Source organism: Lepisma saccharinum, chromosome 2 (assembly GCF_977018435.1).
Source record: "Lepisma saccharinum chromosome 2, izLepSacc3.1, whole genome shotgun sequence".
In the NCBI taxonomy this organism is placed as follows: Eukaryota; Metazoa; Arthropoda; class Insecta; order Zygentoma; family Lepismatidae; genus Lepisma; species Lepisma saccharinum.
The window spans coordinates 117,015,932-117,035,509 of NC_139230.1; the positions used below are offsets into that span (position 1 = coordinate 117,015,932).

At 37.2% G+C, this 19,578-nt stretch overlaps 1 protein-coding gene across 3 annotated transcripts in view; it reads left to right on the forward strand.

Moving 5' to 3' along the window:
* The window catches only part of LOC145984127 (histone-lysine N-methyltransferase NSD3-like), a 338,807-nt gene that overhangs the window by 173,423 nt on the left and 145,806 nt on the right, over nt 1-19,578 (forward strand). For all 3 annotated transcript variants that reach the window (XR_014441281.1, XM_083117563.1, XM_083117562.1), the window contains exon 8: nt 13,883-14,033. Coding sequence is in view for 2 of the 3 variants with exons in the window: in XM_083117563.1 (XP_082973689.1) it covers nt 13,883-14,033 (151 nt within the window). In the remaining variant the exon portion in view is untranslated. The remainder of the gene's footprint in view (nt 1-13,882; nt 14,034-19,578) is intronic.

Consider the following 19,578-nt stretch of genomic DNA (forward strand, 5'->3'; position numbering starts at 1 on the left):
CCTTATCCTGCAAGAGTTCCTGTTCAGTTAAACTCCAATTATTTATGAGAGGATCTATGGGAGCTCTACCCAGGAATAATTCAAATGGAGTAAGATTAAGGGCTTGATGCCAAATAGTATTAAGTCCAAGTTGAATATAATATAAATATTTGAACCATGAATTGTGATCATCATAGCAAAAACATCTCAAAGAAGTTTTCAGATTCTTGATAATTCTTTCAGCTAAATTTGCACGAGGATTATACGCACTGATAGTGATATGTCTTATACCATTGCCATATAAAAATCCTGCGAAATATTCTGATGTGAAGTAACTTGCATTATCGGTTGTTATTTCAGCACACCATCCAAATTGCAGAAAATATCTTAACAGATAATCAGCTATGATCTTTGAGGTAAGGTTTCGTATGGGTTGAAACCAAACGAAACGAGTTGCGCAATCTACAACTACTAGAATGTATTTATACCCATGGGATTGAGGCAAAACTCCCACAATATCACAGCAAATACGCTGTAAAGGCTTCTTAATAACTTCCGAAGTTAATACATTTACAGGAGATATGTTAGTGTATTTTGCCTTCTGACAAATTTGACATGACAGTACCTTTTGTTTAACATAATTTAACATGTTGTCCCAGGTATAAAATCTTTGCAGTTTCTTCAGTGTTCGGGACCAATTACTATGTATTCCGCCTAATGCATTTGTATGATAGAAATCAACCAATGCTTTAATCATTAGCTTTGGAACAAGAACTTTAAATGGCATATTTTTGTTTTTTGTTTTCTTAAAGACTATACCATCTTTCACAATACAATTTGGAACTTGTAATTTTTGAACCTGTATCTTGTGCAATATCTCAGCTATTTCCGGGTCTCCTTTTTGTTCTTGACGAATATTGTCAATTAGTGTACTATTATTCCAAAGTGACAAATATGTTGAAGGAATTTCTTTTTCATATAATTCATCACTCTCAAAGTCACGTTGATCATATAGACGACTTAAAAAGTCACCAACTAAATTGCGACTAGAAGATATATGGATCAAATCAAATTTAAATTCAGATATAAATTCTGCCCACCTGGCGAATTTGGAGAATTTTTGGGCTTTTCTTAACATATGAAATAATGCCATATTATCTACCCTTAGTACAAATTTTTTATGTTTTAGGTAATATGAAAATTTCTCTAAGCAAAGTACAAGAGATTTTAATTCATGCTCATAAATTGTTCTGTTTTTGGAACTTTCTGGTATCTTTTTAGAGAAAAATGCAACTGGTTGGAGTATCCCATCATCATCTGGTTGCATCAAACATCCCCCATAACTCTTAAGAGACGCATCAGTATCTAATACAAACGTTCTTTCAAAATCTGGAAGGTACAAAATGGCATTTTCCATAAATAAACTTTTAATTTGGTTGAAACTATCTTCGTGAATCGTCTCCCATTGGAACGGTGCTTTTGGCGAACTAAGCTCGTACAGTGGTGTTGCTATTTCAGCGAACCCTGGGAGCCATGTATGAAAAAAATTGAAAAATCCCAGACAACGTCGCAATGCACGTAAATTTTTGGGACGTGGTAAATTCTTAATTATTTCTATCCTTTCAGGATCTATTTCTATTTTGTGATCTTTAATTAAGAAACCAATAAATTTAATTTCTTTAGTCATAAAGGTACTTTTCTTCTTTGAAACTGTCACCCCGAATTTTTTCAAACGTTCAAACACAGTACATAGGTCACGTAAATGTGTGTCAAAATCCTTACTTATGACAATAATATCGTCAGCATAATATTCTAGGCACTTGCCTCGCAAATCTCCTAATATACATTCCATCATTCTTGCGAGACAAGCTGTACCAATGGTCATACCAAATGGAACCCGACAATATCTTAATTGCTGCGTTGGCGTAAGGAAAGCAGTAAGATCTCTACTTTTTTCGTCTAATAAGACCTGGTGAAAAGCCTTTCTGACGTCGAGAACCGAATAGACGTTTCCCCGAGAGAGATACGAAAGAGATTCTTGCATAGGTTGTGTTGGGTATGAATCATACACGATCTTTTTATTCAGTTCAGAATAATCTACTACTAATCGTTTATTGGAACCTTTCCCCTTAACTATAAATGCAGGGCTCGCATAAGGAGAATTACACGGTTCAACGAGCTTTGCGTCTAATAATTCTTGAACGGCATCGTCTATTTCTTTTTGTTTCTCCTTCGGTGCATAATAAGGAGGTTTACGCACAGGAATAGTGTCTGTAACATGGATCGTATATTTCCAACCATTGAAACATCCTACATTTTCAGTCACTACCGTATTATAAGAATGTAACAACTCACCAAGTTGTTCTTTCCAGTAGTCCTCATCCTGATTTGTTTGGAGTTTGGTGCTGCCTACGTCACATCGTACTCCTGACTCAGTCTCGAAGTTGAAATTTGCCTGCCCAGGTGTTGTAGCTCGCTGAAAACGAAAGTTTGCCCGGTGCATGTTTGCCTGTCTTCTTCTTCTTCCACCACCTGTTCCGTATCGTTGCCCCGATGGAGTTGACCTTGGAGGCGTAGTACACGGGACATCCTGCTGCCTGGAATATTGCTGTGGATAACTTGTCTGTAACGAATGAAAGTCTGTAAACAAACTGTTCAAATGCCATTTTATCGGTATTTGCACTTTCACGTAAGGAACCGTAATGCACTTTTGTTGAAATTCAAGAAGAAGCTTATTGTTTTTCATAAAGTTTACACCAAGCACTATGTCCACTGGAAGGTTTTCATATAAATATGCCCATATAGGCCAAGTCAATGTTTCAAGCTGTACAGTGAATTGCACTACCTTTTTAAGGATGACGTTCTGTTCTCCTTGTGTTATTTTTAAATAACAATCTTGAACATTAACTGGACACTTTGAACGTAACAAATTAAATGTTTTATTACTAATTAAGTTTTCTGTGCTTCCGGTATCAAGACATGCTTTAACATTTATCACTTTGTTTAATGTACTATCTACAAAAACTGCAGTGGCTTTTTCACTTTTTTCTGGTGTTTCTTGAACGCGCAAATTTTGTAGCAAGTTAGCATTACGCGAACCGTAATTACACTTTTGTGAGGCTGTATGTCTTGTACCACACTTATGACAGAATTTGGGGATATTTTCCTTAAAATAAGTTACATTCCTTTCTTCGTCTTTTCCCTTTTGTTGTGAACTTCGGTAAAAGCCACTTTTTACCGTGAGGTGCTTTTGTAGTTTTTCGAGTATTATCTCGAATTGAGCATAAGTTTTTGGAATTTCTAGAAACAATAATCTTTCTGATACATTTGGGAGTAGCCTGTCGATCACAAGTGCGATGAACTGATATTCTGTCCAATTCACTTGTAGTAACAATGCACACCGCTTTCTATCTAAGAAGAATTGGAATGGGGATTCCTTCACTGACTGCTTGCATAGCACATATTTCTGGATAATCTCGTCCCTGCCCAATGATGTCACAAAAACGTCTAATATATCAGTTACTAAATGTTGCCATTGCACACCTTCTCGAAGATGTTGCAACCACTTAGGCACTAAACGTTCGTGTACTTTGTCTAGTAATGAAACAAGAACATCGTGTGTAGGGAAAAATTTAAGTTCTAGAATTTTCTGAATTTCTAGCAAGAAACCAAATATAGATATAGCATCACAATTAATCAAGCGAGGAATTTTCTGTAAGAGATTCTGCATAGAGCTAGATGCTGCCTGCGCTGATATTTTAGATAGTTCTGGTCCCTTGAATATGGTCCCTGTATTCACAACAGACGTGACATTTTCTTGACGAGAAATGGGTTGAAAGTTAATCAAATCTCCCCCACTCGAGTTACCAAGGTTTACACACGTGAACTCCATTGCAGATAAAGGATTTAGTTCATTATGTAACGCAGATCTTCTAGTTGAAGACATTCCGGCGAAATGAATTCCTTGTGGAGTATCTAGTACCCCCGTTTCATCTACAGTTACAAATGGGTTGAACTGGTAGTGCGCCATTTGACAGAAGTTTTAACTGCCCCATACAATTCGACAGAGAACCATGCTCTGCATCTGTATGCACGTTAAACTGGATTGTTTAATGCATACAAACCTTTAGAAAGCGCGCAGTGGAAATTTCCGCCTTATAGGTCTACTTATTTTGCTATGGGGCAGCTATGCTATTAGAAAGTACAGATAAAACACCTTTTCAAAAATATGCGAGTTTATTCATATTTACATAATGTGCAAGCACCATTAGTCTACATAAAGAAAGATTTTCGATGTTAAACTCGCTAAAATAAACAATTTTCATGTCGTACCACTTGTGCCAGTTGGATGGTTATTAATTGAACTAAATGATTAATAATGATGAACTAAATCTATTCCTTTACAGTCAAGTGAATTCTCCACGTAGTTTAACGGACGAGAAAGATGAACAAATTATAATTTTGGTGTGTAAGTGCCAATTCGAAACTTAAAGTACTTATCCTTCTCCTCCCATGTCGTGGTTTCTCGGACCCCTTCTTAAGGTGTCTGTCTAGAGGAAAAACTACTTCCTCTCCCTGGGCCAGAATCCAAAATGCGCTGCCTGAAGGGCTGCGACTTCGCACCAAGGTTTCCTTGTTACGTCATTGCGTAACCGATGCTATTGCCCTCTGGTGGCAAAATTAAGAAGATTCCATCCATCTGGCACACAAATAAACAAAATGACGGCTCCGCGCGCACTACGGTCCATAAGGCCTACCCTTCCTTCTAACTTAGCGTTCCCATCCGAAATGGTCATGCTACGCCACTGAACCTAACATGCCTAACTTGGCAACGATAGCATAATACCTCGGTCCCCAATGTATGTGAAGTAAATGGTAGGGGTAGCACGTATCCAAGCCGACAGTAAGCAAATGTCTTATTCACAAACAATCACGTATGAGTATACGGAAGCAAAAAATCGTTCTCCAGAAAGCATGGAATAAGTTATTACTCATATTCTGAAGCAAGTGTTACCAGACATAAATAGGAATCCAACTGTGTAAAATAAAAATAAATGCTTGTATACATTCATTAATTCGGAGTTAAACAATCGGAATTTGGGCCATTGCTTTTAATGGCAACAATTCTTACCATTATTAATCTCGAATGAAATCACTTTATATATCATGAACACTGTTGAAATTTAAAAAGTTAAAAAGTCTCAGATCTTAACTGCATCATCTACCATGCGCAGGCCCATAGCTAGAGGTAAGGGGGGGGGGACAAGGGGGCAACTGCCCCCCGTGAAAAATACAGAACACATTCCTACCTGGAATTCTCACTAATCTGTACAATTATATCCTGTATTATTCTAGCAACATAACAAAGACACTATTGATTTTGTGATTCATTAGTGTATATGGGATTCCGTATAATGTTGTCAGGATTGGGAGGAAATATTCCATTCCAGATTCAGTCTTCTGGAAATGTTTTTGCAATTTTCAGAATCTAGAACTGTTGCGACATTTTGAGTAATCTTGTATTAAAAGTGCCTAATGTGTCCGGATATTTTTCTTGGGTGTGTTGCTATGAAGTTTGAACTGCTTAAATTTTTGTTTCCCGAGTCTACCTTTTGGTAATAGTGATTCATGTGGTAGAGAGAGGGAATGGATATTTGATTTTTGTTACTTAGCATTGCTTTTCTGCCACTTCTAGCTAATCGCAACAATGAGTAATGACGTGAAATTGATAAAGAGACCTTCATAAACAGTGCCGCAACCACAGGTGTGCAGATGGCATTGTCCCCCTCCCCCCCTGCGACCTTGGACAGAAGTTCATTCTAGGGGAAGCAAACATTGAAGTAAAAAAACAAGACTAGGAGAATCTAAGAATAACAGGACAATTGAATACGCATGATGCAATTAGTTTCCACGTGTTCCTTGCATTTTTCTTCCAGACGGCCAAGGGCACTTGAAAGGGGCACAGATGGGAAATTGCCAAACCTCCTCGATTTAAAAAATTATACAAATAAAGATACATTTAGTAAAATTTTCTTACTCGCTTCGCTCGCAATGTTATTCTTATAGTTCAAGTTCAGAGCCATAGCTATGGGGCAGCGTGAGTGGCCCTGGGAGTCAAACGATCTATATGAACAGAAAATGTTAAAGAGAATGCCATGGCGCCCCGTAAAATTATTTGCGGCATATTAAAACAATTAATTTCTATGAAACTTAATATGAAATGTTAATGATGACACTGTAATTCAAGAAGTCATTGATCAATCAAGGAATTCCTATTTGATTGTTAGGTGTCAAAGACATGCATTTCAACAATAAAATAATACAATTCATACAATATTTTGTAAAATGTTTACTGTAACCAGTACGTAAACATTGTCTGTAGTGATGCAAGAGTTTCCCCTTTGAAGGAAGTAGAGTCCGTGCTGGACTAAGGGACCCATGTTTTAATGTTTTAGCAAGTACAAAAAAAAGTATTATAAATTTTTACACAATTCATCAAAGTGTAAATAATATGTAACCATTATTATTTAATTAATTCATTTTTTCTTGCATAACACAACACAATGGTGTTGTTGGATTCTCGTTAGATTCCTTTGTGCGTAAAAATCTTGCGTACTGGAAACTAGAGGGAATCATTATGAAGCATGATTTTTAAGGGCTCCCTTAATCAGTTCTGCAGAGAGGCAGGCCTAAAGCTATTGGCACATATTAATCGTCCATTAACATTCATTCATTCATTCATTCATTGTTTTCTGCCTAATTGGCAGGTTTTTCACTGCAATCTCCAGCTTTCCCTGTTCTCTGCCTTACGCTTCGTAATAGCATACGACCCAGTTAATTTAATATCATCCATAAGCTGATATCTCTTTCTTCCACGGACTTTTCTTCCTTCAACCATTCCCTCCAAGGCATCTCTTAGCAGGCAGTTTCTTCTTAGACAGTGTCCTAACCAGTTTCTTTTCCTCTTCTTGATGGTCTCCATGTAAATATTAAGTAGATACAGTCCCTATTAGCCTATTTATGTTAAACTTTATATTCTTTGGCAATCTGGAAAGGTCATTATCAAAATATTGCTATTTGATGGTGCTCGAAGTTTTTTTTGTTCATTGGAGTTTCAAGATATCATCCCTTTTTTGTTACTTACCTCTTTTGGGGTAGGGGACAAGTGCCTATTTGTACCCTGCTATATCTGCTAATGAGAGACAATATATTAAAAATTTGCCCCCTATAAGATTGACTTTGCCCCCACTACAAAGAATTCCTGGCTACGGGCCTGACCATGCGTATAAATCCTGCCGATTTTTTAATTTTCTTTTTAAGAGCCATCTAATCTAACTACTTTATTTAACAACAAAAGCCATAAAAGAACCTCATCACCCGCTAAATAAAGTAATTATTATTTTGATTATTATAATTTCTGTCATTTTCCCAGTTACTGCTAAGAGTATTGTGATAATATATATGGCATTGTTTGGTATGTCAGATAGGTGTGCATTTTTACTGAATTGTTTTAAACCAGTTTTAATTATTACTTATGAATTGTATAATTATTTACTTACCTTAGTGATGCCACAAAATTCTTCTCTTTCTCGTTTAATCGGCTTGATTAACCACACGAAAAATTATTGTTTAAAATACTTTTGACCATGCCACCATCACAAAAGATAATAAATAAGAAACCAGGCATGTTCTTTTGCATTCATCTTTCATTAATGAGCAATTCTACATGACAAATACATTCTTGTTTCATTAATGACCAATTTTACATGACAAAAAAATCTTTAACATATTCATTTCATCATGGGTTAACAACCTATTTTCTTTTAACAAGAATCAGAATAGTATAAATAAAAAATGCACTCCCATCATCTGTGCCGTCTTTAAAGATGCCATCACAAAAATCGGCACTTTAGTATTATACGGAATAACTCTAACCTAACCTAACCTAAAATGGTATGATTTATATCTTGTAAACTTTCTGAGAACATGGCGGATAGCACCAGACACGTCTGAAACCGACTCCTGCTACATCGCCTGTTTACGCTAACTCAAAGCACTACCACGTGGATAAAGGATTCTCCTACACTCGCATAGATTAGATACATTGCCTGCAAGACTATCAGCCAACATCAATGACAGGGTCAAATCTGAATCAAACAATACGTAACAGACACGCTCTAAGTAGACCCTCCGACAGTGCTACCAACCCACCAGTCAGCAATGTCCAACAAGCAGCTGAACCAGCGTTGCGGCACCCTTGAAGCCAAGCTCCAGAAAATGGAAGAAAAGGCCCAAGGATCCACCAGGCAACCAAACACAGAGGCAGTCTCTATCAATAACCCATCTGCTCTCCAGGATTTACTTCAAGATATACAAATCATGAAAGGGGAGCTAGCAGTCTTTTGTGAAGATATGGAAAGTGTCAAACGTCAAATCACTGACTCCCTGGATAAACTCCATCAATACAGCGGGAGAAATTGCCTCTAAACGCTCTCAAATGCAGGCGGGAATGATGCGTGGAAGTGGAAAACAAGAAACAAATGTGTGAACACTTGTGCGTGTGTGTGTACCTCATGAACTCCATCCAGAAATTAACTCACGATTTATCACTCCCCAATTACTGGAAAAATTCATATTATCTCATTTGGTATTTGATTACTGTGTACTTTTGTGTGTTTTGTTTGTTTGTGTGTGTGTGTGTGTGTGTGTGTGTGTGTTTGTGTTTGTGTTTAGTGAAGTTACATGTAAAAAAGTGCTTAAAAATGTGAAGATGTTAACTGCTAACTGTGTGAGGTTTCGCGAGGCTAGTTTTTACAAGGAGACAGCATGTAAGTACTCGTACACTCTCTTCTTTTCATCCCTCCAGCCTGATCTATTTTTAAAACACCAAATAGTATTCAATGTTTTTAGGTCGTTTTTAAAAAGAAAAACACCCGACTGCCTTGATAAAAACAGTTACCCCTCCTGGTCCCAATCTCAACAAATCGTACCCCTGTCCGGACCTAATCTCAACAAATGGTACCCCTGTCTGGTCCTCTCTGCAAAAATGCCTTCCATGTCAAGGACATCACGTGACGCAACCGCAAGAAATGGTTCCCTCCCCCCTGGTCATCGCCTTTCATCGAAAGACCAACCACTCCTCCTCACCCTCGCACAGGCTAACGTCAGGTCTCTGTCACGGGCAAAATTAGAGGAGCTAATAACAATCACACGCGAGTGCCCTCCCGACTTCCTCCTAATCACCGAGAGCTGGTCCTGTGAAGAAGCGCCCATGTCCTCTTTCGCTATCCCTGGTTACATGGCCATCAAAACAGACAGGACTACGAACGGTGGAGGTGGTATTATCTTATATCATTGCGAAGACTTAAATGTGAAAGCCCTTTCAACATCCACCAATTATGAAAATAACGATGAAGTTGAAATTATAAACATAGCGATAAAGATTCGAAACACAACCCTGGGAATAATCGGGATATTCAAAGCATCCAATATATCCTACACAAAATTATCACGTTTAGATACCGCAATCTCTGAAGTTGTCCCGCGTGTTGACAAATTGATTATTTTAGGAGATACAAACGTAGACTTTCTTTCGCCACACAAACCGGAGACAAAATTCTTTCAATCAATTCTTAATTCTGTCGGCCTTACGCAAATTATCAATAAACCAACTAGAATAACGGAAAAAGCGAATCACTCCTGGATGTCGTAATAACAGATGACTCTGCCATTGTACGTTCATCAAATGTAACCCTACCTATCGGAAACTCAGATCACTGCATGGTAAGTGTCACCCTTGCCATTGAAAAACCAAAAAGAGAAAAACATTATGTCACATACCGTGACAGTAAGGAGAAATTTGATGATGATGCTGCAAAAATTGATTGGGCACAAATTAACAGCTATGACAACATCGAAGATAAGGTACAGTATACCTCCACCAATATTATCCACCTTTTTGACAAACATGCACCTCTCCACACTAAACCGGTTAAGCATAAAAGTGTTCCGTGGATATCCGAAAACACGAAATTACTCATGAAACTCCGCGACAGAGCTTTATTAAAATATAAACACGAAAAGACAAACTACAACTGGGAACACTACAAGGAACTAAGAAACTTTACAACTACGGTGCAACAACAAGAGAAGACAGCATTCTTTAACCATCACCTACGATCTAATAAAAACAACAAAGACCTTAGAGCAAACTCAAGGCGTGGGGAGTATATAGTAAAACTACTAATAATGAAATACCCTCTGATATACGAGACATAGATAAAATAAACGAACCTTTTTCAAACATCTGTCGTGAGGCCGACTGCTCAAAATGAGCCTTAAAAAAACCAGTAATTTGTTTAACTCCAAAATATTTAATGAAAATGCACAATAATTTCATCTTAAAGAAATCAGTGAATATGACACAATTAAAGCAGTAAATAATATACGATCCAATGCCTCTGGCAATGATGGAATAACAATAAAAATGCTCAAACTATCACTTCCGTTTATCTTAAGTCACCTGACACATATAATAAACTTCTCCTTTCGGACTGGATATTCTCCTTTCGGACTGGACAATATCCAATCAGCTGGAAAACAGCACACGTGATCCCTCTACCTAAGAAAAAAGTAACATCGTCCTTAAACGATCTTCGTCCTATAAGTCTACTACCCACCCTTTCCAAGATCACTGAAAAAAATGTTTACAATCAAGTTAGAAATCATGTGAACAGCCTCAATCTCCTTCCAAAATGCCAATCAGGCTTCCGCCCTGCTCACAGCACAGCGACTGCATTGCTAAAAGTCACCGATGATATATTTCGCTCAATGGACAAGAGTATGACAGTTGCTCTGGTTTCACTGTATCTGGCAACGGCTTTTGAGAAGGTTCATCACGACCTACTCTTAAGCAAGTTGAAATATTATAATTTTTCACACCCCGCACTCAAATGGTTCAGATCGTACTTGACAAACAGGCAACAGAACGTGTTCCTAAAAACTGCCACGCCCTCTCTCTCGAACATGCTTCCGCTAGAAACTGGCGTTCCGCAAGGATCAATTCTAGCTCCTCTCCTATATACAATCTTCACAGCAGATTTAGAAACCAACATAGAGCATATGCGGATGACACCCAAATTCAAATCCCATTTCCACCAAAATCACCAGATTATGCAATAGCATTACTTAACGAAGATTTGGCAGCCATCAATACCTGGTGTAATGCAAATGGTCTGAAAATAAATCCACAAAAGTCTGTTTTCACCGTCATGGGTTCCAAGAATAGCCTTGCAATGATAAACCCGAATAATCCATGCGTCAAAATAGACATCCGAAATTCCACTTCAAAAAGTATAAAGAATTTAGGAGTTATATTAGACGAACACTTGAACTGGGACCTTCATGTTCAAGAGCAAACTAAGAAAGCCTATGCAGCACTAAGATCCCTCTATAAATTTAATGAATACTTAAATACAAATATTAAAATGAAACTTGTGCAAACACTGATTCTTCCTCTTCTAGACTACTGTGATATAGTATACGGTGCAAACTTGTCTGTTCGAAATATAGTAAAAATTCAAAAAGTTCAAAATTCGTGTTTACGCTTCGTTTATAACATTAAAAAATTTGATCATATTCTTCCAATCCTGAACAAGAACAAAATGCTAAACATGAACAGACGTCGCAGACTTCATTTCTGTTGCTTTATACAGAATCTTTTGCATTAAAAAATCCCCGAAAATTTATTTGAGAAACTAAAAACCCGAAGGGAAATACAGAACTACGAAACAAGAGGAACAGCGAAACTTGAACTCTTTAAACACTCGCTGGAAATTTTCAAATCGTCTTTTACACTTTCAGCGGCAAAAACATGGAATGAACTTCTGCCCTCCATTACCTCCCTCCCTAGTCCTAACAAATTTAAGAATAAACTAAAGAATTTTCTGTTAGATGAGCAATATCTCTGTTCAAGCTCTCACGAGTAACACTACACAATACAGTATAGACTACATACGAGCCTCTCCAATCCAATCCAATCCTTGACAAATCTACAACTATATTGTAATATTTATGTATGCGTTGTTCTATCGTACCTCACAAAACTACCATAATCATGTACATCAATCTCAACATCCATGCGTGAATGTCCTGCTCAGAAATGTTTAGTATGTGTGCTTTAATGTGTGTGTGTGTGTGTGAATGTGTTTTTTTCTCTCTTTCTTTTTTACGTGTTGTCTTGAATTTTTTTTAAAATCTCGTCTTTGTTCTTTCCTTGTAACCATTTTATTTTTTTAAATTTTTTTTTTATTTTATTGTATTTTCTTCTCTTTTTTATGATTTTGTTTATATACACTAGGTAAATGTCAAACGGGGTTAGGTGGGAGAACAGCCACGGGCTGAACCTCGCCATTTAACAAAGAAAATTTGAATTTGAATTTGCATTTGAAATTCAGTGTTTCTATTATGTCCATAAGTGTTTCTTTTGCTTTCCCAGAAAACAGACAGCTGAAATGATGTAGTCCATATGATACTAAAGTACCCAAAAATCAAATATATTTATGTAAGTCGTAGGTAGCATCATCGCCTTGTAATCAAAGGGTTACGTGTTTGATTCCAGGGGAGACAGATAGTGGTTCGGATTCCACTTAAAACTGTAGGCCCAGTCCCAATTAGCCTTACTGTACATAAAGTGGACTTAAAATATACTCAAATCAATCAAATATATTTTTGAAGCGGATTAAGTTTAGCTAAGAATGGCAAAATATAACCAAATATCACTTAAAATGTGTGCTTAAAAAGTCACTTATAATTTACACAAATTTACAGAACCTTGCAAATACCCTTTTTAGTAATAGTGTGTAGGATGGAAAGAAAACTGGGAGGGGCATCAAGAGCTCATAATGTGGGACGAAAAGTTGAAAAAAATAGGAGATAGCTGCTCCCTTTCTCCTACTAATCGCTGCCACTGCTTATTAATAAAAACGCTGCACCAATTACCAAATCAAAACACGCCACCTGGACTGGATACTAATGGTGAATTGCATTGCAGCATTGCTGCAAGTGTGACAGACCATTGAAAAGCAAATTGACATGTGCTAACTTGCTGCAAAATTATGTGAACTTAAACTGCAAACTCATGTTTCTTGCACACTTAGATTTAACTTGCATCCAACTTGAAGCGTCAGGCAAGTCTTGCAAGAGATTTGATTTGATTTAGTTTATTTTACTTTGCGTTTTGTGCCTCTTGGCTAATTTGCGAAGATAGGGATGAGTGATGAAATGATGAAATTGATGAATGGACATTCACAAACAACCAAGCCTGACCGGGATTCGAACCCGGGACCCTTGGCGTCACAGCGCGATGTGCTAACCACTCGGCCACAGGGTCGGGCCTTGCAAGAGAAAGTCGAATATAGTGCACACTTACAGTTAACTTACATGCTATCTGGGATGCTGCCCGCGCATGCACTGCGGTGTTAATGGTAAAAGCTGTGAATTAGACATGGTCTTATATTTGGAAAAATATGCATTATGAAGGTTCTTGTGTATACTGTAATGCACCATTTTTTCTTTTTTTCTTTAAGTCAACCACATATATTAAGATTTATCACAACAGATGGTGGCTAGCTATGATAATTCCACCCAGTGATGTTTTCCTGCAAAGTCTCATCCATCCAACAAAAACTTGCAATAATATCACAATTAGTTCTGTCCTAACAGCGTTATTCCACCCACACATGCACTGTGGTATTAATGGTAAAAGCTGTTAATTAGACATGGTCTTATATTTGGAAAAATATGCATTTTATAAACGTTCTTGCATATACTGTAATTCGCCACTTTTTACTTCTTTAAGTCAAACATATATATTAATATTTATCACTTACATAATTTACAACAGATGGTGGCCAGCTATGATAATTCCACCAAGTGAGGTTCCAAGTTGCCTTACCAGAATTCCTCATCAGCAGGGAGACTTTGCAGTTGAATTCTTTGGAACTTCTAGTTGTCATTGGATGAACAGAGGCCAAGCGATTTCGTACACAAAAAAGGTAAGTTTAGTTTCAATTATCGGGCAAGATCATAGTGGCCTACGAAGAGTACCCTGTTAAACATGTACAGAGTTTTATATTTTTATTTTTTTGGCCACACAAAAAGTTAATTCATGTGTACACCAACAAGTAGATGCAAACAGAGATACCATGATAACCACTAAATATGACATTTATTGCATTATATTAATGCTCAATACATGTCAGTATGGAGCCAAGATTGGATGAAGCAGGCTGCTCAGTTCCTGAGAAAATACATATAAAATGGGACCATAAATGCGATAAGTGGTTAGAAGTGGCATTCTTTGTGTTAAATGGTACATTTTAGTTGTGTTGGGGTAAATAATACCAAAAAAGGAAGTGCCATTTGGAAACTGCACTATCCTGGTTGTAAACATGACAATAAAATTACTGATGTAACCCAATTCAGTGAAGAAATCTTGGCCGCAATATATGAGATTCTCTTTACACTGCAACAGTAATCAGTGGATCTAAAAAAGAAAATAACGAAAAAATGGAAGTTACAGGAAATGGATGAAAGTGAAACAGAGAAGAAAATGACATGATCTGTTGGGGAAATTAATAGTTGGGGAAAATATGCCTAATACCACCAGTAATGTCAGACATATAAATGCACATCATCAAATTCAACATACAGTCAACTCTCAATACTACGACCTTTCACAGTTTCTGGCAGGGTGGATTGATTTAAATCATGATTTAAATTGTGATTTATATAAATAATTTATAGAATAATGTACATAAGGATTTTGTAGATATTAGAAACACTTTTGGTGAAGTACATTACTCTTGTAGTCATTTAATGGTGATTGATAGGTTCTAAGATATGAAAATAAAGGAAGTAAAATAGATGTACTGATGGTGTGAAACTCATACAAAAGGAAATGTAAACACAGGATTTCTCTTGATTAAATAATTTTATGTGCAAGAATAGCAAACATTTTGTGTAGAAAAATATACAAAATACTAATCGTGTTAAACCATAAATATTGTCAATATCATTAAACTGTAAATAAACATGACAGCTGATATTTTTCGAATTATCATTAAAAAATATCCAAAATTCAGGTACAAAGACTATAAAAATATTTAAGTTAATATTTTAAGTTACAATTATAGAGTACAGTACAATGTTTTAGTTTTACTTGAAAAAAGGTTACTGAAATTATTATTAGTTTCATTAACAAACTCAACGAACATTTCCATGCGAAATAACTTCGAAACATGAGAGCGTGTGTGTGTATATTTCGAGCATGTAAAAAGAAAAAGAAACAAAGATAAAAGTAAACAATGATAGGCCCCTCTTGAATTTAATGGCAAATTATTGTTTTTATTTTAGAAAGAAATACATTTATGGAAAACTTGATTCCTTCGTTCACAATACATCCGTTACTGTAAGACACACACACTTCAAGTTATACCAGCAAAAAAAAAAAGCATGATTTTTTATTGGTGACAATCAGGTGCATTGTCTGCTGCTATTACTCTAGTTTCAATTTATGAATCACTTCACTAAACCAGGATTCAAATCTTGGTTTAGTGTTTTTCTTGCTGATAATCACCCTTTCTTTGCACGGAACAGTAAATAAATATGCTCCTTCAACAAAGACTTCAATGCTGCCAATGGGTGAAACAATAAGCCTCCCCCTTCCCATCTTTTTTTCTCGTTGGTTTCTTCAGCCCTGGCGGTGGTTTTGCACGGTGGTGTCCTTCAAGGTTTGATTCAATGTACGGCCCCCACCACCTCACCCCCACGGAGTTAAAGCACGTCTCGTCCAAATAATAAACATGTTTCTTTTCAGGGTGATATCTTTTAAATCTTTTAATACCGCGGGGATTCTTTTGTCGTCAAACAACAAAGAATCGTGTCCTCTTCCTAAACTTAAACAACAAATCATTCAGCACCTGTGATACAGTTCGTGTGCACATTGACGTCAAATCACCTCATGCCCTGTTTTACTTTGATCATGTTGTCGTAAGGAGGATTATGCATTTAAAACAACTTGCTTGATTTGAGACTCTTTTCCCTTTGGAAATAACACTTGGGCAAAACCGCACGCTGAACAGGAGACCTCGATTCATCCATTCTCGCCGCTGTATAGCACCATTATTAATCAATCACAGTCTAAAATAGTGGGATGTGCAACACTGGTATCACGGATTCCACGCACTCTTCAACGTATTCAGTCTTGCTCGACTCTCTCTTGATCTTCAGTGATTCTTCAGGGCAATACAAACTCCAGTTGGCGAATATGCAGATCCTAGTTCGTTTGTACAGTGATTGCAACCGATCAAGTACATACCTTTTAATGGATATATTATTTTGTCTGTATTTTACAAATTAAATAACTGTTTTGTTGCAAAGCTGCAGTTGTGTCAGAATAGAACCCGTCTGAGTGGAACTATATTCTGCACGCATGTTTGGATCTACATATGCGAAAACCTGCTGCAAAGTTGACTTGATGCTTGGCTTAGACTAAAATGGAATCTGAAACATTGTCAATATGACTCCATGGGCAATCAAACCCTCTACTTGATTACAAAATGACATGTTTAATAACTACACTGCTCTTTCTTTTTAATTCTTGTACCAAGTTTTTTTCTGAATAGCAGTCATGATCCGAAAATGCCTGATTCTTTGGTTAACTCACATTAAGCCAAGTTTGTTAATTATAAATAGCATTGCCAATATGAATCATTTAATTAACCTATGAGATTGTGCATTTACCAAAAACATATATTACATTCTAAACATAGAAATATCATGGTTATTCAGTAGTACAGATGTGACAGAATCAAAGGAAAGCGAAAACATTGCTAATTTGCGGAATAGAATATTCGAATACTGCTGAGAATTGGAAGTAAACAATGCGTGCAAAGCTGTAAGCCATGCGGCCACCTTTGTCAGTAACAAACTGTTTGATTGTTTCAATTTTTGTCATTCTCCGACCCAAAGCTGGATATGGGCCTGGTTCCAATATCCATTCATGTTTGATTAAATTGCATGAGATGATTGCTACCTCTGCAATTCAGCCCATTTAATGTGTGAAATGAGACGATTTACACACCACTGAAACAATAAACCGAAACAAGCAAAATACCTAAATATATATATATATCCTGGTGTCGGCTGGAGCGATGGCGAAAGCGTAAAGCAAGACATGCTATTTTTCATTTGTTACACTTTAAATTTGGCAACTGGAGGCACAGCGAGAACGAAGGGCATACCGAAAGCGTAACCGCTTGCTGTTTTTCATTTGTTACACTTTAAATGTTGCAATATCTTCGCGCAAAGAAGGATGTAGGACTTATTTCCAGTTCGTACCAAACTGGCGTGAACAAGTCTGTAGTGTATGTGTGGCAGTTGAGTTAAACTACGATCAGGGCTAAATAATCTTTCTCAAATCTCTCTTCATCCATTTCCTCGAGATCTAAGGTGCCAAAATTATTGCATTCAAGCTGTCAGGGATAAAAATTGGAAGCCCATTAGCAGCTGTATACTCCGAGGTAATCACAAGAAGTAATCACAATGTGTGTTTGTGTTTGTGTGTTTGTGTGTTATACCATGAAAAAGCAGGAACCAAATCTGTTTTAACACCAACACTTATAGGAACTTTTCGAAACTAGGAACTTTTTGCGGTTCCTCGTTTTGAACTAATTAATTTTTCATAATCTACAGGCTAAATTACATCAGAAAAATTTAATTTTTAATGCAGTTTGGTTTCGGGGTTACAGAACGGTCAAAGCCACACACTTGTGTGAAAGGTTCCGAATTTCAATGTTTTGTACCAGTCAGCATAAACAATTTGTGTTTAACAACATGACGGTGGCGACATCCAAGTCTACAATGAAAGTATGCAGTGTGCTGCTAGTTTATGTTAATTTGAGTATATTAATATGGCAAAACAATAGGTAATGGAAAGACAACCACATTGAAGTTATTTAAACTGCTCGCCATTAAAAATGCAACACCCAGAAGGAGTAATCGGAATTGGACGAAATGTGCACAGTGAGTAGAGGAGAGGTGCAGAATTAAATGATAAGGTATTCAAGCCCGTCATGCGTCATGTGCACCTGCCACGTCATTTGGTAAGTGGTACCTGTAGCAGGTCAGATAGGTGCAGAAGAGCAGTGAAAGTGTATGGTCGTGAGTGTAGTGTGTTAAAATCGGTCAGCAATGCCACGTCGTCGAATACGGCAGCGATTCCAGCAGTTTCCCAGTTCGATCGCGGCCGAATTGTTGCATACCGTGAATGCGGATTATCCTACCGTGAGATCGGTGCCCGTGTAGGACTGAATGCATCCACAGTGATCCGTGTATAGAACCAATGGGTCCAGGAAGGCACTGTAGAGCGACGTAGAGGTTCACAACGTCCGCGTCGGACGACGGAACGAGAGGACAGACGTCTGATACGCATGGCCCTTACAGACAGAACGGCCACGTCAACGAGGATCGTGCATGAAGTACGGGATGTTTTACAACGTCCAGTGTCCCCACGAACCGTGCTTCGTCGTTTGGCAAACTGGGGAATTTTTTCCCGGCACCCACTGTTGCGGATTCCTCTGACGCTAGAGCATAGGCGTTTGCGTCTGAGATGGTGACAAGACCGTCGAGCATGGATGGTGGAGTGGAATGCTGTAGTGTTCTCTGTATACAACATCATGATGGACGTACACGCGTGTGGCGGCACCGTGGCACTAGGCTTCATGATGCCTGCATCATGCATCATCACACAGGGCCTTCATTGGGTATCATGGTATGGGGTGCCATCGCCATAGTTGCCAAGTTTCGTGTTTCTATCTCATTTCCTTTTGGGTGTTGCAATTTTAATGGTGAGCAGTGTATTTCCAAAACACAAAAACACTGCCTTGGTCAGCAACTTAGTGTTTTCTAAACTGTGTGTTAGCTAGATAATGAATACATGCTCTTATAGCTATTCTTATATCATATTTTTATTACATGAGTAGGTAAAAGGACAATATCAATTAATATAAATATTTAATTAATTTAACACAATTATTTTAATTTAAATTATGATTATTAGAAACTTGGTTCAGAACCCCACCCCCCAAATCTATTTCTAGATATATTCCTGGCCAGGGGCCATGCTATCCCCCTCTAACTATGAAATATTTTAATGTGTGAATCCATAAAATCCCACGGAAGTGTCACTGCCACCTTCTTCTTTTTTTAAGATTTTGCAGGAATTTCGATTTCGTCTTTGTATATAAATCAATGGGTTAGTTGTACAGGGAAAAGGGGATATGCAGTATGTGATATTGAGTAATTTTAGTTTTATATCCATTGATGCAACACTACTAGATTTAGTCGAGAGAGTTTATTATTTTTAATCCCTATCCAACCTTAGTTTTTTTTTCCTCAAATTTATACATGTTCTTAATTTTAGTAATTGTTGTTATCGCGTATCATTTAATTTATAAATATATTATTTTTAAAACATAACATTATCATGGTTTTCAGTAGTCCTGGTGTAAGAAAAATAAAGTAAATTTGAAAATATTG